At 54.9% G+C, this 21590-nt stretch overlaps 3 protein-coding genes across 5 annotated transcripts in view; 2 read left to right on the top strand and 1 right to left on the bottom strand.

The window, feature by feature from the left end:
* Positions 1 to 5130: 5130 nt before the first annotated feature.
* LBX2 (ladybird homeobox 2) lies at positions 5131 to 7827 on the top strand. Its single transcript, XM_059407760.1, has 2 exons — positions 5131 to 6257; positions 7274 to 7827. The coding sequence occupies exons 1-2, from the start codon at positions 6053 to 6055 to the stop codon at positions 7663 to 7665; spliced, it is 597 nt and encodes a 198-aa protein (XP_059263743.1). The 5' UTR covers positions 5131 to 6052; the 3' UTR covers positions 7666 to 7827.
* A 2840-nt stretch (positions 7828 to 10667) lies between these two features.
* TTC31 (tetratricopeptide repeat domain 31) lies at positions 10668 to 18662 on the bottom strand. 2 transcript variants are annotated; one of them, XM_059405775.1, is made up of 13 exons: positions 18550 to 18662; positions 18298 to 18386; positions 15072 to 15174; positions 14724 to 14947; positions 14464 to 14547; positions 13930 to 13986; positions 13750 to 13830; positions 13442 to 13636; positions 13176 to 13227; positions 12998 to 13088; positions 12770 to 12911; positions 12451 to 12552; positions 10668 to 12270 (listed from the first exon to the last, which is right to left on the bottom strand). In XM_059405775.1, the coding sequence occupies exons 1-13, from the start codon at positions 18587 to 18589 to the stop codon at positions 11974 to 11976; spliced, it is 1557 nt and encodes a 518-aa protein (XP_059261758.1). In that variant the 5' UTR covers positions 18590 to 18662; the 3' UTR covers positions 10668 to 11973. The 2 variants fall into 2 exon arrangements, with proteins under 2 accessions (XP_059261758.1, XP_059261757.1); XM_059405774.1 differs by having other exon boundaries at positions 10668 to 12273.
* Positions 18663 to 18868: 206 nt separating this feature from the next.
* CCDC142 (coiled-coil domain containing 142) overlaps positions 18869 to 21590 on the top strand; it is a 7676-nt gene continuing 4954 nt past the window's right edge. Inside the window, exons 1-5 of one of the 2 annotated variants that reach the window (XM_059405772.1) lie at positions 18869 to 19937; positions 20254 to 20340; positions 20418 to 20567; positions 20702 to 20832; positions 20908 to 21021. In XM_059405772.1, coding sequence (XP_059261755.1) covers positions 18869 to 19937; positions 20254 to 20340; positions 20418 to 20567; positions 20702 to 20832; positions 20908 to 21021 — 1551 coding nt within the window. The remainder of the gene's footprint in view (positions 19938 to 20253; positions 20341 to 20417; positions 20568 to 20701; positions 20833 to 20907; positions 21022 to 21590) is intronic. The other variant, XM_059405773.1, reaches the window with a different exon arrangement.

The following is a 21590-nucleotide window of genomic DNA, read 5'->3' on the forward strand; positions in this document are numbered from 1 at the left end:
AGAGGGGAGTTCTCACTATACCTGAATTTTGTAGCATATGCTACAGGTTTGAGTGGAGGTGTCCTAACTCAAGAGCAGTGAGGGTAGGGCTAGGGTTGGACAGGGACCACTGTAGGACTGAAGGAGATTGATATTTTATTTATTTATTTATTTGACACAGAGAGAGAGATCACAAGTAGGCAGAGAGGCAGGCAGAGAGAGCGGGGAAGCAGGCTCCCTGCTGAGCAGAGAGCCCAATGCAGGGCTTGATCCCAGGACCTGAGATCATGACCTGAGCCGAAGGCAGAGGCTTTAACCCACTGAGCCACCCAGGCACCCCGATGATTGATATATTTTAAAGAAAACTCTAAAGAATCTAAAAAATATATAAGAATAATTTTTTTTAAAATAGGGGGTTAGGACACAGGGAGCACAAGGGTGTTGAGTGGAGACATGCTTGTCCATACAGGATTCAGTAGGCCTTCAGGTACTTGGATTAGGTGAAGCTAGGGTGAGGAGAGGGAAGTGGTGCCCAGGAGAGCAAAGGCAACTTCAGGTAACAAGAGGAAAGCAGGAAGGCTGTTAATTTCCTTGATTAATTCAGCAAACATTCCTTGTCTGTATGAGCCCAGCCATGAGCCTTGGGCTCTGAACATAAATTCAGCCAGTCTCCTTGTTCTGTAGCCTCTCAGTAAGGTAGTCAGAAACTTGTCTGACTGGGACAGTAACAGATGGAGGAAGAAGTTCCTGAAGGAAGCTAATGGGCTGTGGCTGAATCTGGGATGAATGGGAAAGGAGCCCGCAGCATAAATGTTGCCAGAACTCAACTTTGAAGCCTAAGTCTTCTACGGGCCCAAGTCTGACTCCAGTGAATTCAAAGTGGTCATTGTGCACGGCTGGGGAGGGCTGAAGGCATGGAGCTTCCAGGGATAGAGATGGGGTGGCAGAAGACCTAGGGGAGGAATTCTGTGAAGATGGTGTGAACTGGCTAAGAGTATCTGAGACTGGGGTGTCCCGGGGTGGAAGCGGGCATGTTTGAGGGGCCTGAGCATAGTGACCAGTGCACAGTAGACCTGGCCTTCCCTACACACAGATGAAGTTTGTAGGTCACGAGAAGAGCACAGTGTGGAGGGACTGCAGAAAGCAAGGAAGAGCCCTCAAGTGTAATGGGCAGTGAGGACCAGGGCGGGGACACTGTAGAACTTTCAGCCTGACAGAATTTCCATGATTCCCAAACGGTCGCACGTTTCTGACTTCATGCCTAGAATACTTCTCCCTCACCCCATACCCAGCTGTTCTTTCAAGGCCCAAGTATCACCTCAGCCAGAACCCAGGCTTTTTGACCCCTTTGTGCCTGCCTCTAAACCAGCATATATCTTGAGGTTTGGGGTTAATTATATCTGCATCAGTTGGGCTCCTCCCCAGTCTTCTGGGACTCACGGCATGGGCTCCACTCAAGCATGCCCCACTGAGGCTTTTCTCCAGGGGTTTGCAGGTGAAAGGGCATTTTTAAGGAATTAATACCACCACCACTCCTCCCTCGCCCCCCCAGAGGTGTGGGCTTAAGGGGAAAGAGAGTAGAAATTCTCCTAAGGATATTTTGGGTCCCTAAGCAGCTGCAGGAGTTGGGGACTAGTCTGATTGGGTCTTGGCCGAAGCTTGGCATCAAGAAGGCCCAGTCAGAAGATAAGGCTGACCTGGGAACCAGGCCTCAGGATGAGGCTTTTAACAGCGCATGGCTTGAGGCCAAGGGGCAGCAGAAGGTGCTCAGTCAGGGATCTGGGGTGCAGCAGGCAGCCTCCCCTCGCCCCCAGCTCAGCAGAACCGTCTTTGTGTCTGTCAGCGGCTGTGGCAGAGGCAGCTGCAGTTCGTCTCCCATCTCCCAAGGTGACTGATGCAGGCCAGCTGTGGGCTGAGGGCGGAGCACTGCTCTTCCCCTATTTATGAGTCCCTTATCCCCTCCCTGGCTTGCACCTCACCTCACAGAGTCCGTGCCTCAGGGTCACTCAGGTTAAGATCTGCACCACGGGGAGAATCAAGCCCAGTTCTCTTGAGCTGGGCAACCGAGAATGTGCTTGGTCACTTGGTTGTGTTCAAAGAGGCCAGCTTTCAGCTGGCCTTCTCCAGGGGGTGCTGCCCTTGACCTTGCAGCCCTTCTGGGTGGAGGCGTCAGTCAGTCCTCACTTGCTGGGTCGAGTTGGCCCTTGCCCCGTGCCTTTTCATCTAGCCATTTCAGCTGTCCACACTCACCTGGGGGAAAGGGGCACCGAGATTTGCCCCCACCTTTGGCACAGGGGCAGGGAACCCACCAGGTGAGAACCAGTCCCTCTCAGCCTGGCCTGTCTCTTCCAGCACCAGGGTTGGGCAGAAAAGGAGGGAAAAGGGACTTCACTGGTGGTGGAGCAGTGGGTCTGTGTGTGTGTGTGTGTTGAGGATGGGGTCCAAGGGACTTCACTGGTGGTGGAGCAGTGGGTCTGTGTGTGTGTCTCAGTGTGTGTGTGTGTGTGTGTGTGTGTGTTGAGGATGGGGTCCAAGTCTCCTGCCACTCCCCTGGTGCACACAACCTCCATAACCACAGAACAACGGGGTCGGTGAGCCAGCATACAGGGCTGCCACAGGATCACAGACCCAAGCAAGGCCCTCCAAGAAACAAAACTAAAATGTTAAGTGTCTGAGTCAATTCTTTTCTGCAACATTTTCTGAAAGAGAAAACAAGCTCTGAAGTGTGATAGATGAAGGGCTGCCCTGCCCTGCCCCGCTGCCTGGAGTTTCCTCCCTTAACTCACACTTCCCTCTCACTGGCTAACGGACTTCCCTAAGGGTCTAAAGGGGCGGCCAAGCACCTCTCTATGACTGTTCTTGTCCTTCCACCTCCCCGAAGGGGTTATTCCGAAGATCCCCCCAGTCGTCCCTTTACATTCACAGAATTCAACGGAATGCGCAGGAAGGGAAATTTGGAGACTGAAGGTGGTTTATTGAGCAGATCTCTGCCAAGAGGGGCATCAATTTGGGGTGAGCCTGGGTCAGGGAACCCACCAGGTGGGAGGCTGAGGTGGGCAAGGTGGTTGACAGGTACGGTGTCAGGGAATGAGGGAGAAGGTGGAGCTACAAGGAAAAGGACATCTGAAAGGGGGTGATGAACAGAGGTGTGAGAAAGCATCCTTAAATAGGAATAGAGGCCTCTTCTGAGGGAGTGAAAGTTGGAATGTGGGGATCTCTATAACGGAGAGGAGCAGAGGACACCCAATGTCTGAAAGGACAATCAATGAGGGGAATCCGAGGAGATGGGAGACCACAAGGGGTTGCTTGAGAATCCTGAGAGAGGAAAACCTCCACCACAGGTGGGGGTGGAGGGGGATGGGGGTGGGTGTGTGTGTCTATGAATCTCTCTGTGAAGGAGGCCTGGGACAGGGAGCGTTGGACCCTGGGGTGGGAGGTATGGGTGAGGGAAGCCTACACGACAGCGGAGCTCCACAACCTCCTCCCCACCCCCAACTCAGAACCCAGGTTTCATCTCTTAATCTCCCTCATTAATCATTCACCTTCCTCCTACCCCCATCAGCGGATCTAGTTTCTTCCCAGCTCAGGTTCCAGAGGTTTTGCTGGAAGAAGTCCCCTACTGTGGCCTCACCATCGTCTGGACACAACCCTGGCCGCTGGGCTGACCTTAACAGGCTCTGCTGTCGGTGGCCTTCTGCCTTTACCAGTCTCTCCTTCTCTTTCTTGTCCCCCAAATGAGGATGGCCCAGCTCCGTTGTCCAACCGCATTACTTGAGCCTGGTTGCTGGGGGTGGGGGGGTGGGGCGGGAGGAGACGGGAGAGATGGAAGAGGAGGAAGGCAAAGGCCCTTCAGGAGAGAGGGTACTCCCCACAAATACACTAGTAACTGAGAGCAAGGAAGAGATGACCTAAAAGCTCTGCAGAGGACACATGAGTGTCTGTTTGGTGACAGGCTTGGGACTTGAGCTAGGCGATTCCAGCAGGCTCCTGAGACCCTCTTTAAATGCAGATTAAGTGAAACCTCAGAGGACTGAGGCTTCCAGCCAGGAGGGTCTCTCTTGGCCCCTTTCCACCTCCCCCTATTAGTAACCAATTAGCAAGGTCTTGATGCATCTGGATTTTCTGCCGTGGCCTGGCTCTGCTCTCTGCCCCAGCAGTGGCCCGCTGGGCTGAGTGTGCTGCTCAGGCTGGGGGAGCAGGGAAGGGTCTTACCAAGAGGACTCCCGTGTGTTTCTCCGCCTCTGTTTGGTGGTAGGCCAGGCCAGTGCCTCGGGCTATGTGAGGTTCCCTCACCCCCACCATCAAAGCGCCTTCTGGTCCTTGTTAAAGAGTCTTCAGCCCAGGTGCCTTAGATCTCCCAAGCTCTGTTTAGGGCACCTCAGCTGCAGGCTCTACTTGCCCCCCCCCCCCCCCCAAGGAACAGGCACCGAGGGTCATTGCACAAGCGGTGGGAGGTGCAGAGGTCTACAGAGGTGATGTGATGGCCAGTCCAGGAGGGACTTCTTGGCACTGTTGGAAAAAACCAGAAGAATCCTGTGGAGGCAAGTCCCTTAGGGATGGTGAGCTCCTTGGGAGTGGTGGGGCTTTTCTCTCTCAGCTGTGAATCCCCTAGCTATTTGGGCATGTTTATGTGAACAAAACATGCCTTCCTGGGCCTCCACTGGTAAAGCAGCCCTCTCCCAGAGCTGCCTTCTTCCTACAAAGGAGCGCTATGGAGTGCTCACCTAGATGAGAGCTAAGTACTAGAACAGGTGGGGGAGAAAAGAAAGAAAAGGACACAAATCGGATAGTAATGAATATCCCTGGGGCACCTGAGTGGCTCAGTTAGTTAAGCGGTTAAGTGTCTGTCTTTGGCTCAGGTCATGATCCTGGAGTCCTGGGATTGAGCCCCAGGTCGGGCTCCCTGCTCAGCAGGGAGCCTGCTTCCTCATGCTGTCTTTCAAATAATATCTTAAAAAGAAAAAAGGAATGAATACACTAGACTTTAGAGTTTGTCCCTGAGGTGGCAGGGGTTTCTGTCCCAGGATCTGTTTGGGTCCATGAAGTCTGGCATTCAGGTCACTTTTCTATGAGGCGTGACCAGTGGCCCTTCCCATTGCTGCTCCTACACAGTGGTTTCTGGGCTTCCCAGGCTGGGGAATCCTTATTTGAACTACAGGAGCTTAATAAGGAGGTAAAGACAGATCGGCTGATGGGTCTCTGTGGAGGCCAGACTTCCTTGGCAAAGACCCAGCCCAGGCAGTAGTGCTAGCTCTGGATTTGCTGTGTCCTCTCTCCTGAGGCCCAGGTCTCCTCCGCTTCTTCGTGTGTTTTGACTTTCCCAGGGCCTCTGAGCCGCGGTGGCCTGGCCTGGGTCCAGAGAGCCAGAGGAGTCCGCTCACCTGCCTTTGCTTCCACATCGCATCCCCAATGCTCCCGGTCGCAGACACTCTGCCAGGCCAGGTCCTGCCGAGTCTCGAGTTCCCCCCAGCCCCCTCGCGCCGCACTAATAACTTCCAGCCGCCAGGACCTCTTTAAGAGCGTTCCGCAGGGGTGGGGCTGGGACGAGGGGGCTAGGTCGGGAGACTGAGGTCCTTCCTAGGAGAGATAGGGCATCCTAGAACACTCAGCTCTGGTATCCCTCCTCGGAATTTTGCAAATCCCCATCCGCTGGGGCCAGGGGAAGCAATTTTATTGCCGACTAGTTTATGAGCCAGCGCAGCGGCTTGGCGGGGAGTCAGTGGCACACAGAAACTAGGGGCCGTCCAGGAAGGGTCCAGCCAGAATGTGCACCGGGCCGCACCCCGCAGCGCGAAGCAGCTCAGCGGCCCAGTACGGCAGGTTGTTCTGGGGCTTCTCTCTGAGCCTCCCCACCCTGTAGAAATACCGCTGCCGGGTTATCTACTACCTCCAGACCCACCGCGCCGCCCCGAGTTGGGGGTTGGGGGCGCAGGAGGAGGGGCACACGGGGCTCGGGCCCAGCGCGGGGGGCGGGTCCCAGGCTGGGGGCCCAGATCGGGAGCCGCTCGCTGGGGCCCAGGCAGCTGCGGAGCGGATCGCAGCCGGCGGCGGGACCGCCACAACCTGACCGGCCATGAACTCGGGACCCCAGCCTCGGACACCCCGGACACTATTCAGCATCGCAGACATCCTAGGCCCGCGCAGGATTACCCGAGGACCTTCTACGTCTCAGCTTCCAGAGTCGAGCCCTGGTTCCACGTCGCCTCTGTGCGCGCTGGAGGAGCTGACCAGTAAAACTTTCCTCGGACTCGACGGGCACGCTCCGGAGTCCTCTGAAGGTACAGCGCCGGCGAGGTCACGCACTTTGACTCGACCTTCTCCCCATCGGTCTCCTCCCGGTCCGGGTCTCGAACCTTCGTTCACCCTGGCCGCCACCCTAATCCGCCCCCAGCCCTCAACTCTCGTGCCGGGACTTGCATCTCCCGATCCTCCCCTCCCGTCCATAGTTTCCAGGCTTCGCGGCAGCTCCTGGAGGCTGCCAGCGCCGAGGGGAAGGGTCGGCCTGTCGAGAAGTGAGTGCCCCGTGGGTCCGTTCACCGTAGGCGGGCCAAATGCGACAAAGAGAGACCTGTGAGGAGACAAAAGGCCTGAGCGGGAGGCTGTAAACGAATGAGCTAGGGCAAGGGCAGTGCAGAAAGTGCTGGGAGGCGAGGTTCGAGCCTCTCGGGGGGGACCTTGCTCTGCTCCACGCCGCTCTCTTCAGGAGAACGCACAGGAGCAGAAGGTCCTTGCGGAGGTAGGGATCAAGGGACCACGTACTTTGCCTCTCTTTACCCCTTTGATTCCCCATACCTCTCTTTTGGGCTGGAGGAGGAGGCGCCGTGTCACTAAACAAGTGTTAACCAAGAGTGCCCATCATGACCCATGTGTCTCTAGAAGGCCATGGTCCGGTTCCTGTTAGCACTCATCGTCCGGGGCCAGCTGCCCCTACTTTGACAATGGTTGGTCCCCGCCTGGTTGCCGGCCCCAAAGCCTCGAAGGTCCTGCCCCAGATGGCCTGCCTCTGCGCCAAGTCGTCTCTGGCCCGTCCTCCCTCCACTCCCTCACCTCAGCAAGATGCCCTCGAGACTGGGCCTCCCATACCCACGTGGCCCCTTTCACTTTATGCCCCCCAGTACCCTCGGCCTGAACCCTGGTTGGGTGAGCGGCTGCGGTTCTGGCGCCTGTCCGCCTTCTCCCACCTCTGCCTCCCCGCCCCTGGCTTAAGCTACGTCCCCAACCACACACACCCTCGGCCCCGCCTCAGCTTCCCCTTCCCGCAGGCCGGAGACTGACCCCCGCCCTATCCTCGCAGGCCGCGCAGCCCCGGGTGCGCTGGGCCCCGGCCCGACCGGCCGCAGGCGGCGAAAGTCACGCACGGCGTTCACCGCGCAGCAGGTGCTGGAGCTGGAGCGACGCTTCGTCTTCCAGAAGTACCTGGCGCCTTCGGAGCGCGACGGGCTGGCGGCGAGGCTCGGTCTGGCCAACGCACAGGTTGTCACGTGGTTCCAGAACCGGCGAGCCAAGCTCAGACGCGACGTGGAGGAGATGCGCGCCGACGTGGCCTCGCTGAGTGCGCTGTCCCCCGAAGTCCCGTGCGGCCTGCAGCGGCTGGATGGCTCCCCAGGCCCCAGCCCCGACCCGGGCCCCGGCCCACCGGACTCCGGGCACCACCTGACAGAAGAAGAGATTCAGGTGGTCGACTGAAGGCAAAGCCGCGGCCAGCCGGGCTCTGGGGCCCGTCTCCTCACCTCCGTGCCCCGCGCCCTATTTGGCTTCCGGGGTGGAGGGAGGGTGTGGATCCGGCCTTCTCCCGCTCATAGTCCAGACGCTCACTTTTCCCAGTTGTTGAGAATAAAATTGAGACTCAGTCGCAGGAGGCCTCAGTCCCAGCGCGTGTGGTGGTAAGAACAAAATCGGTGATTGTTGTGCAGATTCCTCGTTTGGCTGAGTGCTTTAAACTCCATGTCTCCTTTAACCCTGGTAGCAACTCTGTAAGGTTGGTGATATAATGATGCCCATTTCACAAAGCAAGAGCCATTAGGTCAGGCTTTGGATCTATGCATCCCGCCAGGCTTCAGAGCCAGTGCTTGTCAGCCCTCACGGTGCTCTGGAAACTTTGAGCCGAGGAGTAGGAGATGGGATTCTGGTAGCTATGGGCGACCCACCCCTACTGACTGCCTTTGGTGGCAGGACTCCACCAGGTCTTTGATTCTCTAGCCTCCTCAGCCCCTCACCCACCCCCTACCTTGCTTCTAACCTCTAGGTGGCCCCACAGTGACAATGACCCACCTGATCTACCCTTTCCCCACCCTGAGGTTTCTTGTTAATGGGGTCTTGACCCTTCTCCTACCTCTGCTGAAAGAGCCCTATACTGGGACACAGGCTAATTGAAGCCCCCCAGGAAGAAGGGCCACAACCCTACTTCTGTGACTTCTGCCCTGCACTTGGGCAGGAAATGTCCCCGCCAAGATGGTGGCCTTGGCAGAAAGATTGGGAGGCCCACTGAGGTGGAGCTTGGAGTAGTGGCTTGGGGCCTTGTGGGTGAAGTCAACAGCCTACCCCCACTGGTGAACATTTCTGAGACTAATTTATTCTGCTGGTAATTAATCACTCTCTGGCAGTGTGATGGGGGGTGGGGGAAGAGGCCTACCACTAAGCAGGGCCATTCCTGCTGATCTTCACAAGACCATGCTTAGGCTCTTTCCTGGTTTCCCTTTCTCCGTGTTTGCCCTTCCTCCCCCCTCAGACCTTTCCATGCTTCTGCCCAGATCCCACAGTCTCATTCTCAAGAATGCTCTGAGAGTGACCTTTCTTGGGGATCCAAGGGGAGTCAGCTAGGGTCTGAGTTGCAGGTGGAGGTCCCAGGAAAGGTTCTTTCAGGGAGAGAGAATAAGACTGGAAGGCAGAAGGGAACCTGGTGTTGTTAGACAATAGCTACCCCTTACTGAGCACAATTCAAGGGATTTGCATGGATTAATCTTCACAGTTATCCTAGAAGATAGCAGACTTTAATTTCATTTTAAGTGTAAAGAGACTGAATCACAGAAGCCCAAGACCACCCCATCACCTGGTCGTGAAGCTTCTAAGTGCTGGGGCTGGCACTAAGCTGCTTGTGTGGGTGACTTGGGCTCATGCTTTTGGCCATTGCAGGCTCTGTCCCTGTAACTGCGACTGGGCCTAACTGAAAGAAGAAAATGGTTTACGAAGAAAGCAGAGGAGAAAGGGCCAAAGGTAGGAATTTAGGCCTTGTACTGTAGCTTGATCCTGGTCGGTGGAGATTTTAGAGAGGAGAGGTTGACCAGTGTTGGAGCCAGCTCATCTGCCTGCAAGTGTAGGGGAGACCAGGGACTGGCAGGGGCCTGAGGAAGGAGTAGATCTCTGGCCACTGTGGAAGGTAAGAGCTGAGGGGATTCAGGGCCAGACTTGGGGAATGGAGGAGGCTGTAAGGAAAGAGGAGTCTGTGTGATTATCCCAGTGACCAAAGATTGAATCCATCACTGACCGCCTCACAAACCTGGGCGACTGGAAGGAAAAACGGCATCATGGACAGAACTAATGACTACTAGTGTAGAGCTAAGAATTTGTCAGCCATTATGTGTGAAAAGTATTCTTTACATCTGTGTTGCCCTTTCAATACACATAGACAACACACACACACACACACACACTCCCTGATTCTGGTCCAGGCCCCTCCTTATTCCCTTCATCTGCTTCCTAAGGGCTGCCTCTCTTGAACCTTTAGAGTGACTGACTCATTCGTGTTTGTCCAAGACTTTCCCAGCTTCAGTACGGGAAGTCCCACACTCCAGGAAATCCCTGTCCCAGGAAAACTGGGATGATTGGTCACTGTGCTTCTACACCCTAGGGACTCAGAACTCTGGCTGCTGGGTTGGAACCCTATCAGTTAGCAGTGTGAGTGTGGGACAAAATGGGGACAAGGTGTCAGAAGTCCTGTGGCTCTTGGAGAAGATTCAAGTCTAGGATAGGTCAAGGGATACTGGGGAGGGAAATATTTGTTTGAGAGGCTTGAAAAGCAAAGAGCCAGCTCAGCTTCAAAGCAAAGATACCACACAGTGGTGATGGGTGCCCATTCTTTGGGGAATCCTAGTGGAGTCCCCAAAGCAGAGAAGTAGCTCCCTGCTGCCTAGAACAAGATGGCCACACGAACAGGCCTTTTATGGAGTCATCATAATGTAATCACTCCTCAAACAAACACAACCACATCTCCCCAACTAGGCATGAGCAAAGAGCTTCCAGAGCAAATAATTCTTGTTAGGAAGGTATGATTTAGTCAAGTTAATTGGCTCTGAGCTGTAATCTCCCTCCACTTGAGGCCTCCTAAATTCCTCTCCATAATCCATATCTCCCATAATCAATCCTCGGATGTCAAAACTCAAGCCTCGCCCACCGAAGTGGTCTCCAGATGGTGTATCCTCTGCCAGGTCCTAGAATAAGTGGGTGGGCATTACATCGCCCAGAGGGCTTAATAAAACGCAACTTGCTGCGCCCTGCTGTTGTCCTTTCTGATTAAGAAGCTCTAGGGTGGGGCCTGAGAACACATTTGCAGCAAGTTCCCAGTTTGCTGCTGGTCCAGGGCCTGCACTTGGAGGACCACAGTCCCAGAGCTCTGTATTTTGTGAAATAAGCAACAATTCACTCATAATCCCCTCTTTCCACTGTGGGAGAATCATGAGTATGTAGGACCATTGCAGATAAAAACCAATTTATTTAGCACCCATTGTGTACCAGGCACTTGGTAGGTATTTTCTTACACTTTTGACTTTCAGTTCTCACAACTGCCCTGTGAAGTAGGGATTGACCCCATTTTTCAGAGGAGGGATCTAAGGCACAGACCTGAAGACCTGCCCAAGGTGACCCAGCTCATGCTGGCAGACTTCATTCTGCTATACAGTATTGAAAGAGCATGCTCTCTAAACAAAAATAATCTGGGAAAGCCCTATATAAAGAAGGTTTTTCAGCATCCCCTATACAGCAATGAATGGTGTTGAGCAAGACCACAGGGGGGCAAGAATCATTTCTCCTGATGAATGGTTCCTCCAGGCAAGGCATTCTGGGAGGCCTGAGTCCCCTGCAGATCCACATTTCAGTGAGCTGAGTCTCCCAGGAAGGGATAGGGAGGAAGCAGCCAGGGGCAGCTGTCAGGATCTTCGAGGAGAAACCATAAGATTATGATTCTTACACAGGAAGCAGGGAATGACAGCCTTCTTTGGGGGCAATGACCCTTGATCGAAATACTGAGTAAACTTGACACGGGGAAGTGCTCATTCATTACAACACCTAGTGCTGGAGTGGAGAAAGCACGGCCACAGGAGCAGCAGCCGGGGTGCCTGCTGGGGTCCCATGAGCAGGAGAGCCAGCACGGGTGGGCGGGCTGTGGAGATGTGTGTACCCTGCCAGCTCCAGGCAGGACCTGGTAAGGGATTTTCCAAATGTAAACCCCGGTGAACCTTCTGGCAGTTGAAGAAGGTGAGGCCCCTGGGCAAAGGAGAGGTCTGAATGTGCACCTAGTGACAGGAAACAAGGCATGAGGGGCTGGGGCTAGAAGGAACAAGGTGAGGCCGGGCTCAGGAAGATGTGCGCATCTGCCACGAGGCAGGGTGGGACTCAGGCCTCAGGCATCCCCTGAACCTGCTCCTGAGCACAGATCTCTGGCTGGTGCATGAGGTGCCCAGAGCCAAAAATCAGAGCAGGCCCCAGATGCTCCCTTCTGGGTCTGATATAGTCTGAAAACCTGAACTTCTGTACAGTTCCCTCCTTAGCCTTGGTGGATTTTATTTTTCTCTACTGCTCCCAGAGGAAGCCATCTGCTTCAGAATCAAAGAAAGGTTGTTTCAGTGGACATGGGGTTCCTTTCTGTCATCAGGTCTCTTTGGCAACAGGAACGGCCACCAGTGGTATCTTTAATTATGGCTTTAGACTACAAGATCTCAAGATATGCAGGGAACTAGGGGAGGCACACATGGCCTTGTCCTATGAGGGACAGGTCCTCCATCATCTGGCCTGAGGTAGATGCTGGGGCCGAAGTCCCAGGATACCAGAGCCCTTTGAGGTGTCCCCGAGATGGAGAGAATGGGGTCTCCTACTCTGAGTCTGGGGAAGAGTCGAGTTACAGTGGCTCAGGTGACTCGGGGGATAATGCAGCGGTGGAGACAGAAGGCCAGCGGCTCTTGGAGCAGTGCTTGGAGGACGAATGACAGACAGGAGGCTTGAGGTGCCAGGCCCAGCCTGGGAAAATGGCTGTGGGAACCCAGTTGACAGAAGTGGCTCCCGGATTCCTCCTCGCTGATTCTGCTGAGAAGGGAGAGAGAGGGGCACCTGTTCCTCCTTTCCAGCAGCACAGCCCATGCCCCTCCTCCCACCCATCCCTGCCATCACTATCCTGAGGAAAGGAGCAGCACTCGCTGTGGAAATCCCAGCCAGCTCTCCGGCTGCCCGCTCTGGGCCCGCCAGTGGGCCGGGTTCCCTTACCAGAGCAAGGTGCAGAAGGCAAGAGTGGAGCTCCCGGGCGGCATCGGGCTGGGAGCCGCCTCTCAGAGTTTCCTGGAACACAGCAGCTGCCTCTTCAAAACGCTTTTGTCCCAGAGCAATTAGAAAGAGGAAAGTTTAGGTATCAAGCAGGGGAAGGAAATTAAAACTGTCCCCTTCCTCAAACTTGCCTCGGCTCCTAGGACCACTGACACTGTGACACTGTGGTACCAGGAGCTTTGCTAGAAAATGTCATTAGAGACCCAATCCCTACCCCATGCCACCCAAATTCCATCCACACTTCCAGTCTCAGATCCCTTACCTGCAGTCCCATCAGGGCCTTGCCCAGGCGGAAAAGGCCCCGGGGCCAGCCCGGTCGCAGGGTAAGGGCCACCTGGGCATCGGCCAGGGCCCGCATGGGCTGACCCAGCCGCTCATGGCAGAAAGAGCGGTTTCCAAATAACCTGGTAAAGACAAAGTGACCAAAAGTCTAGATCCTTAACACTGCCTCACCCTGACCTCCCAGCACAGCGGCCAAGCCCCCACTCACCGATAATCCCGGGGGTTGAGCTTCAAAGCCTGGGTAAAGAGAACCACAGCCTTGTGGTAGAAGCCATTTTGGGCAAAGCTGGTACCCAGTGCTGGGGAGGAGAGAAGGTGGGAGGGTTCAGATGGGGCTATCCCGGGGAGGGTGAAGTGAGGAAGGAGAGAGAAAGAGAGAATCTCACTTGCCAGCTCCTGGCTCTGCTGTAAGGCAACTGCCAGCAGTCCTGGAGATGCCTAGGGATGGGGAGCAAAGTCAAGCAGGATTCAGGCCTCAGCACCCCCAAATCCTTCTCCTTTGTTCAAACAATGACTATTGCCAACTTCCCAACTTCTGTAATTCTTATGACACTTCTGCAAGATGGGATCAGCCCTACCTTCCCTGTCAGTGATGGAGCCTGACCCACATCTCTTAATCCTAGAGCCAGAGAACTTCTACTGGTCACCTCACCTCTGCCTTAGGACTCTGCCTGGGGCTCTCTTCTATTGGAGAGCTCGCTTCCTCCTGGCCCATCTTCTCTTGGGGGCTCCGGCTTTTGCCTCGAGGCTCCTGGCTCAGTCCCTTCTCTCTGCGGGCACTGGGAGGCCAATCCCCAACTTTGCGTAAAGCCAGAGACACGAAAGTGCTAGATAGATCCAATGAGTCCTGTGAGCAGAAAGGAAAGTTAGGAGGGAGTGGGGATAACATATGTCCTGGAGTAGGGAGAGAGGGAGGCGGGGTGGGGGGGCCCGAGATCAAGAAAGGAAGGAGACTCTCACCTCTTCCTCACCACACTGTCCCTGAGGAGGGTTCCCCGGGCTGGATGGGGGGCTCCCATCCCCATTTGGGGTGGCCATGACCTGGAGGGAAGGCAGATGGGGATCACTTGAGCTGTCTGCCCTCTGAGCTCCCACCCTCCTGGCACCTAGAGTTCTTCATACCTGCTTGGAGACACTCACCTTGGGCTCCCCACCCTCCTGCTCCAAGCGCTCCTGTCGCTTGCGATCCTTTTGACGCTGCAATAATAATGATGCTCACGCTGATTATTTATTTTGAACACTACACGTAAATACACACACACACACAATCTGTACCTTGAAGCCAATTCTTTACATGTACAGTAGAGACTACAGGTCGTGTACCAGGTTAAGAGCTTTGCACACACTATCTCATTTGATCCCTGCAACTCCACGAGGTAGGTTTTGTTGTTATCCTTGTGTTACAGGTGAAAAAGCAGACAGGAGACTCACCAGGCAGAGGTCTCCCAGTAAGAACGAGGCAGAATTCAGCCCAGGCGGCACAGTGTGACTCCAGAACCATCACACCATAGGGCTTCTATGAGGCCCTCCCCTCCAGGCTCTGAGCCCACTGGGCCCCCTCTCCCAAGAGGATCCATTATGGGCTACCCCAAGTTCTTTCCTGTCCTCACAATGTGTCCCCCTTTCCCTCTCCCCAGTCCCTCTGGGTTCCCACTCCTCCTGCCCTCCAGCCACCTTCTTCTTGAGTCGTTTCTTCTCTGCTCTCTGTTTCATGCGCTCCTCTTCAGCCACTAGCTCCTCAGCCAGGTGGTTGGCTTCCTAGGGAAGAAAAGGCAGGTGACCGGAAAAGAGAGAGAGGGAGAACGAGAAAAAACAAAGGGAGGCCAGCAGGATGGAAGGACCTCGAAAGGTCCAGATTAGGGGTCAGATGGATGAGGGCACATGGCAGTTAGAAGAGCACTGGGCGAGGGGAGGCCCCTTGCTGACAGTCTCACCTCTTCTGTCAGCAGGAGCTTCTGGGGCATGGCCACCTGAAGTAGGCTGTCTGAGCCACCAGGGGAAGGGGCAGAGGGGCTAGGAGGGCAGGGCTCAGACCCTTGAGGAGGATATAGGAAGGACTTTCGGAGACCACAGTAGGTGCCCAGTCCCTTGACCCCCTTGGCCATGTCACTCTGTCTAGGCGTTTTCCCCTCATCGCAGAAATGGTCCAGGAGGTAATCTGTCCGGAGGGACAGGGAGAAGGGAAAGAAAAAGGTACATGAGAGAGAGGAAGATCTGAGGGTTCCTCAGCCCTCCCCAGGGTACCAGCCTCGATCCCTGGGCTTGGCCCCTGCACGCCCCACCATGGTGCCAGAGCTGTAGCCGCCCAGTGCTCCCGTCCACATGGATCCGGTGCAGGCCCTGGGGATCACTCGCCACAAGTCGTTGAAGAAAATCCGCTATGTCCTGGGAGGGGGAGGAGAGGGGAGGCTGGTGTTGGGGGAGCTCTAGGAGAGAACGGGGGACTTGGCTGGGTCGACTATTCCACCATAGAGACTACAACCCACCCAGCCAGCCTGGAGAACCTTACTGGCTGACTTTCTCCCCCGCTGAGGGCCTGAAGACACGCTGCTCTGGTTTTCCTGGTTTATCACCTCCTTCACCACTCTCCTGCTTCCCAAGCGTTCTGTGTGGCCCTCAGCCCAGCCTTCTCTGTCATATAAGATCTCCTCCCCTTGACTTGCCACTATGTCAGCTACACTGAGGCCCAGAAAGAGCCCTCTTACCTGCCCTTCCAGCTACACACCCTGCCATATCCTCAAATACAGGCAACCCCATAGAACCCGCTCTGGAGCTACATCACGCTGAAATGAGCGCAGCATCCCTGGCTGGCCTCTCCCCTGCACGTCGTCTGTTTCCCCCCAAAACCAAGCTCTCAGAAGTTACTTCCCTACTCAGGAACTTCCAGTAATCCCCCGCTGCCAGGGCCATAGGCAGGATTGAGTCTAGCTCCTCACACTGGGATTTGGAGCCTTCCAGAAAGCCCAGGCTGACCCTCCTAATCTTCCTCCATAATTTCCTCCTGCTTGGCTGCTGTCGTCCCTCTGTTCTCAGGTTTCTTCTAGTGTTGGGATTGTCCCTCCAGCTGTCCCTAAATCCCTCCTGGCTCTAAGCTTCTCACCACACCTGTCTTACTTTCAAGATTCAGTTCAAATTCCATCTTCCCTCAAACCTCTTCATCTCCAGTGATCTCTGCTCTCACTCAGCCAAGCTGTACTCACATAGTCTGTGTTATACAATTTAGAACCTTATTATTTACTGCTTTTTATTGCACTTTCAATTGGCAAGAAGCATGGAACCGGAAAGAACACTTTGCTGCCTGCATCTTAGTTCTGGCTTTGCCATACTGCCTGGAGATTGACTCTGGACAAGTCATCTAACCTCTCTGAACCTTGGCTTCATCATTCACAATATGAGATAAGACTCTTCAAGGCTTCTCCCATTACATTCTGTGGTTCTTACAAGATTCCTCGTTTAGTGTCAGCTCTGGAGGAGGACAGGAGCCATCTTGTCCTTCTGGGGCCATTCAGGTGTAAACAGAGCACAGCCCTGACTAGATGGTGGCCCACTGACTAGGAAACTTAGAAGCCACATGAAACACCAGAGTGCTAAACGAATGCATAGCAAGGATTCAGATCAGGGAGGTATGGTCAACTTTCTAAATAGTCTCAGAGGTAGGTTATCCTTCAGGAGATAGTTCTGACTCAACAGCATCTTCACTGACACTGCTGTGGGCTTTCATCAAGTCTTATTCTCAAATTCAATTTCCTGCTGGGTTTAATTCAATTTCCTAACTGGCCCAGTCTAGCCATCTCTAAAAACAAACCAAAAAAAAGGGATGATCTTGACCTTCTACCTCTCCCCAAGGCACAGTCTGTGCTATGGTCTTAATTCACCATGTGGCTGACCACGATCTGGCTCCCCAGTCCTCCATGAATCATCTCTCCTCTGGTCCCACCTCTAGCTACAGTGGTCAGTGGTCTGTGAAGGTCCTACAACACACCAAGTGTGTTCCCATCTCAGGGCTTATGTGCTTGTTACTTCCTCTCCCTGCAATGTTCTTTCCCCAGTGAATGGCTCACCCCTTCAGATCCCTGCCTGCTAAACCTTTCCCAGGAGGCCCTTTCTGACTACAATCTTTAAAAAGAGAAACTCAACTTCATTCCAGCACTCCCTACTCTTCTTATTTTTCCTTGTATTTTTCATATCTGGCATACTATATTGTTTATTTGTTGACTGGCTGCTTCCACTAGATGCTTCTAATTCACTGACTAAAAGGATTTTTGTGTTTGGTTTACTGCTGTCTTCCCAGTGCCCCAAACTGGTACATTGGTGGCGCTCAGTAAGTGTGGTGAGTGAGCAAAGGCAGAGTGATTGGTGAGGAGACTATTCTATTAGAGATGCAGCCAGGAGCTGGCTCTGAAGAACCCTGTGTGACCCAGGGAGTTTTGACTTTGTCTTGTTAGGGATGGGAGTGGACCTCATCTGGGGAGTGAAGCACTCAAGTCAAACACTCAAGTGAAACAGCACTGGGGTGGGGTGGGGGGTGGGGAGGACATGATTCTAGGGGTGGGATGTTTAGTTGGCAGGCCCCTATGACAGAAAGAATGAATTCTTAAGCTAAGGCAGGGGCAGCAGAAGCAGGAATGGAAATGATGGGCTACAGTCAAGAGACATTTCCAGGGGCACCTAGGTGGCTCAATCAGTTAAGCATCTGCCTTAGGCTAAGGTCATGATCCCGGGGTCCTGGAATGGAGTCCTACATGGGGCTCCCTGCCCAGCGGGGAGCCTGCTTCTCCCTCTGCCTCTCTCTCTGTCTCTCACGAGTAAATAAATAAAATTTTTTATAAAAAGAGAGAGAGAAAGAGAGAGACATTTCCAAAGTGGATTTTAGTGACTGGCTAAATGTGTGAGGTAAAGGAAAGGGAGGATTATATACAATGATTCCCAGATTTCTGCATTAAGTAACTGGATGTCCGTTTGTGTTACTAGCCAAAACTAAGGTTAGAGGAAAAGCAATCAACTTGCAAAGTAGATGAATTAACTAACGGAATTGCTGAATTTGAGGTTTTGGAGATACCCAGGAAGCAGCTGGAAATACAGCTTCTTAAGTGCTCCCAAATCTGATCCTGTCCCCTCCTCAATAACCCTGTAACCTACTTGAGGACATCCAAGCATTTCAAGCCACTTGCTGCCTCCTCCCCCCCTTCATTTCTTGCAGTTCCAACCAAACCACTCAAGTCTCACTTCAGTGAAGTTTTCTAAACTTTTCCTTGCCTTGGTGTCTTTGCTCACACTCTTCCCTCTATTCATATTATCTTACCCTAAGGAACTCCCATCCACTCCCCAATTCTCAGCCCAGACCCTCGTCCGCCCAATCCTGCCCACTTTCACCACCCTCCATTTGCCACGCGCTCCTCCAAGCACGAGCCCCAGGCTACGCCTCTACCGAGCCCTCCGAGCCCAGTGTGGCTGGAGAGAGGCGTGACCAAGAGAAACGGGACGAGGGGGAGCTAGGAGTCCTTTTACCTCGGCGCCGTAGTCTTCGGGACCGAATTCCTGGCAGAGTTTGGGGACAGCAGCGACCTCCAGCGGGCAGCCAGGCTGCAGAGGGCAGTCTATAGTAAAAGAAGGCGGTGGCGCGTCAAGGGACTTGGGAAGGATGGGCCGGAGCCTTTCGCCCACCCCGTAAAGCACAAGACCCTACTGAAAACAGGTAAACCCAAGTGGGGCTGTCCCTCCCCTCCTGGACCTCTTTGTCGTCTTGTCACACCTGCTTACCTAGCTTTATCCGCCCCACTGCCTTCGGAATCGGCGCCATCTCCCATCAACAGTAACCCGAAAGTGAAAGACGGCCTGGTATTTGATACCGCCGGGAGGGTGGGGGGAAATAGGGGGGGCGGAGTAGCACAGGGTAGACCGCCATCTTTATTAGGGGCAGAAGCCTCCGCTTACGGAGCGCGAGAGAGTCCATGACGGTCCCGGCGGCTCCAGGGCTAGAGATGACGGCTCTTGGGACGGGGCGGAGTCCCGGCGGCAGCGGGCGTTGGGCAGTGCGGGGAAGTGGGAATCGTTGGGTTCGTCCCGGACGCGGCGCCCCATGGCCCAGGCATCTCGCTCTGGTGGCCTTCTGCCTCCGCTTCCTACCCTGCCGCCGTTGAGGGCGCAACCCGGAGGCGCCGTGGAGGAGCAGTGGGAGAGAAGGCAGGCGGGGACTCCTGGCGGGGACTTTCGTGGCTGGTCGTGGCTGCCGGTTGCCGGGAGCATCCCCTGCCTAGACCCGCGGCCCGGTGGAGCCCGGGGAGGGCGGCCGTGTTGGGCGGCGCCGGCGGACGCCAGAGAGCACCAGGACGAGGGCGCGGCGGACTGGTGGCGGGAGGCGGCAGCGGGCCGCCCGATCCCTCCCGCGCTGCAGCGTCTTCGGGCAGTGTTGCTGCGGCTGCATCGCGAGCGGGAGCAGCTCCTCCAAGCCCGGGACTGCGCCCGCCACTTACAGGCAGCCGTGCGCCTCTTGAGGATCATGCGTGCAAGCGCGCCGGGCCCCGACCCCGGCCCCTGGCCTCAGCTGTGCCGCGACCTGCTACTGCACCCCTCCCGAAGAGCTGTGCTGCAAATCGGCCTACGGGAGACTCCCGTACCGTTACTCCTGGCGCGCCCTATCGGACTGGCGGCCCAGCGCCTGGATGCTGCCATCGAGATGCAGCTTCGGGCTCTGGGTCGGGAGGCGGCCAGCCCCGGCTTGTCTTCCCAACTTGCCGACGTGCTGCTGGCGCTTCCCGCCTACCACCAGCTGCAGGAAAAAGCCTTGAGCCATGTCCCTGGGGCAGCGCGCCCTTTCCCGCCGGCCCGTGTGCTCCGCCTCCTGACAGGGGAACGGGGTTGCCAGGTGGCGGGTCAGCTAGGTGAGGCGCTCAAGGGAGCGGGCTTGCGGGATCAACTCCGCAGTCGGTGCCAAGAAGAGCGGGAGCTGCTGCCGGGGCTGCTGGGGCTGCTGGGGGGTGTGGCAGATTCAGCCACCAGTGGACTGGGGCTTGAAGGGGCTGGAGCCCTGTGGAGCCGGTACTGGACCCTGCTGTGGGCAGCTTGTGCTCAGAGTCTGGACCTAAGTCTAGGACCCTGGAGGGACCGCAGGGCAGCGGCACAACAGCTGAGTCAGGCACTGGGTCAGGGTGAGTGATGGGGCCTGGATGGGCCTTTGGGCAGACCGGGGTCTCTTTCTTCTCCCTAGCCACGTCACTCCCCTGCCAAGCGGACTGCAGAAACAGACCCTTTAGAATGAACACTACTTCCCCCACCCTTTACTCCTACCTCTCTAACCCCCTCCTGACCCGACAGGCTCTAGCATCTGGGTTTCAAGGCCAGTTTTCCTTTCTACTCAAGTCTTGAGTCTTGGTGGCAGCCTCCCCTCTTCCCCGGTCCTTGAGTGGGCGGTGGTTCTGGAAAAGAGAGGCCTCTTTTCAGGCTCCAGACCCTTTCTCCCACTAGCATCCCTGCCTCAGGAGTGTGAGAAGGAGTTGGCTTCTTTGTGTCGCAACCTATTTCATCAGTCTCTTACCTGGAGCTGGGACCAAGGTGAGAAGAAAGGGGCATTGGGAGTGAAACAGCCCCAGATTACTCCTTCCTCATCAAACCTTATCCCTCATCTTCAGGCTTCTGCCAGGCCTTGGGATCTGCTGGTGAAGATCACAGCAGCCTTGCAGCATCCTCTCATACCACCGAACTTTTGCAACAGCTCTTCCCTCCTCTCTTGGATGCCCTTCGAGAACTCAGGTCAGGGCTGCTCCTCTGTCAGCCTCCAGGTGAGACAAGGTGCTGAGTATGGAGCAACAGAACAGTTGAAGATGTCCCCGTTATTCCTTTACTCTGTTCTGAAGCCTGCTTCCTCCCAGAGGGGTTCTGCGACCCCTCAGATACTCCATCCTCCTCTCCCCAGGTCCCGCACCACTTGCTCTGGGGCTCTGTACCCTGCAGACCACCTTGGTCTGGTTTCTGGGCAAAACTCAGCAGCATCTGGCAGCGTGGGCCCCAGGTTCCTTCCTGGTCCTGATCCAGAAGAACTTACCTGTGAGTAGCTAGCAAGTGGGAAGGGGAGCAGCCTGGACTGGGCTCAAATCTCACTTCCTGTTTCTGGATCCAAAGCCTCTATTGCATGAGGCAGCAGCTCTGTCTAGACTGGCAGCAGAGGAAAGTTTGGGCCTGGAAGTGGAGCAGCAACTGGGCCTGGAGATCCAGAAGCTAACTTCACAGTTCCAGGTGAGAAGAGCAGGGGCCCTGACAGTGGCAGTTGAAAAGTCAGTTCTGTGCCCAGTTTGGGGGGTGGGGTGATGGTGATAGTCACGGAACATTCCAGTGATTTGGAATCTCCTTGGAGTCTCTGCTGATTTTATTTTTTCTTGCTCTGTTCATTTTTGTTCTCTTTTCTTAGCTTGTTATGGAAAACTTCAAACATCTACAAAATTAGAGAGAAGAGCATAATGGACCCCCATATTCCTACCACTGAGGCTTTAACAATTATCAGCTTGTGGTCAATTTTGTTTCATCTATAGGTCAGGCTCTCATTTTGTGATGTTAACAGCCACTGAAGATCACTGCCTAGATCCATTATTTCATTAGGGGGTACAAAGTGGTGATATTCCAATTCTATCATATCTTTATTTATTAGTACTGTCTCCTATAAAAAAATTTGCCCTCATTAGTTACTTGGTTACTTTGAAGTATATTTTGTAAAGAAAAAGCAAGATAGGGGCGCCTGGGTGGCTCAGTGGGTTAAGCCTCTGCCTTCGGCTCAGGTCATGATCTCAGGGTCCTGGGATCGAGCCCCG

This window comes from Mustela nigripes, chromosome 7, assembly GCF_022355385.1.
Source record: "Mustela nigripes isolate SB6536 chromosome 7, MUSNIG.SB6536, whole genome shotgun sequence".
Lineage (NCBI taxonomy): Eukaryota > Metazoa > Chordata > Mammalia > Carnivora > Mustelidae > Mustela > Mustela nigripes.

What these genes read in the sequence shown, in the direction of transcription:
- TTC31 (XM_059405774.1), bottom strand. Translation starts at nt 18,589, where the DNA reads ATGGCGCCGATTCCGAAGGCAGTGGGGCGGATAAAGCTAG. An exon ending in GACAGTGTGGTGAGGAAGAG is followed by an intron (nt 13,637 to 13,749) that starts GTGAGAGTCTCC and finishes TTCTGCTCACAG; the next exon opens with GACTCATTGGATCTATCTAG. An exon ending in GCAGAGCCAGGAGCTGGCAA is followed by an intron (nt 13,089 to 13,175) that starts GTGAGATTCTCT and finishes TCTCCTCCCCAG; the next exon opens with CACTGGGTACCAGCTTTGCC.
- LBX2 (XM_059407760.1), top strand. Translation starts at nt 6,053, where the DNA reads ATGAACTCGGGACCCCAGCCTCGGACACCCCGGACACTATTCAGCATC. An exon ending in CGCTCCGGAGTCCTCTGAAG is followed by an intron (nt 6,258 to 7,273) that starts GTACAGCGCCGG and finishes CTATCCTCGCAG; the next exon opens with GCCGCGCAGCCCCGGGTGCG.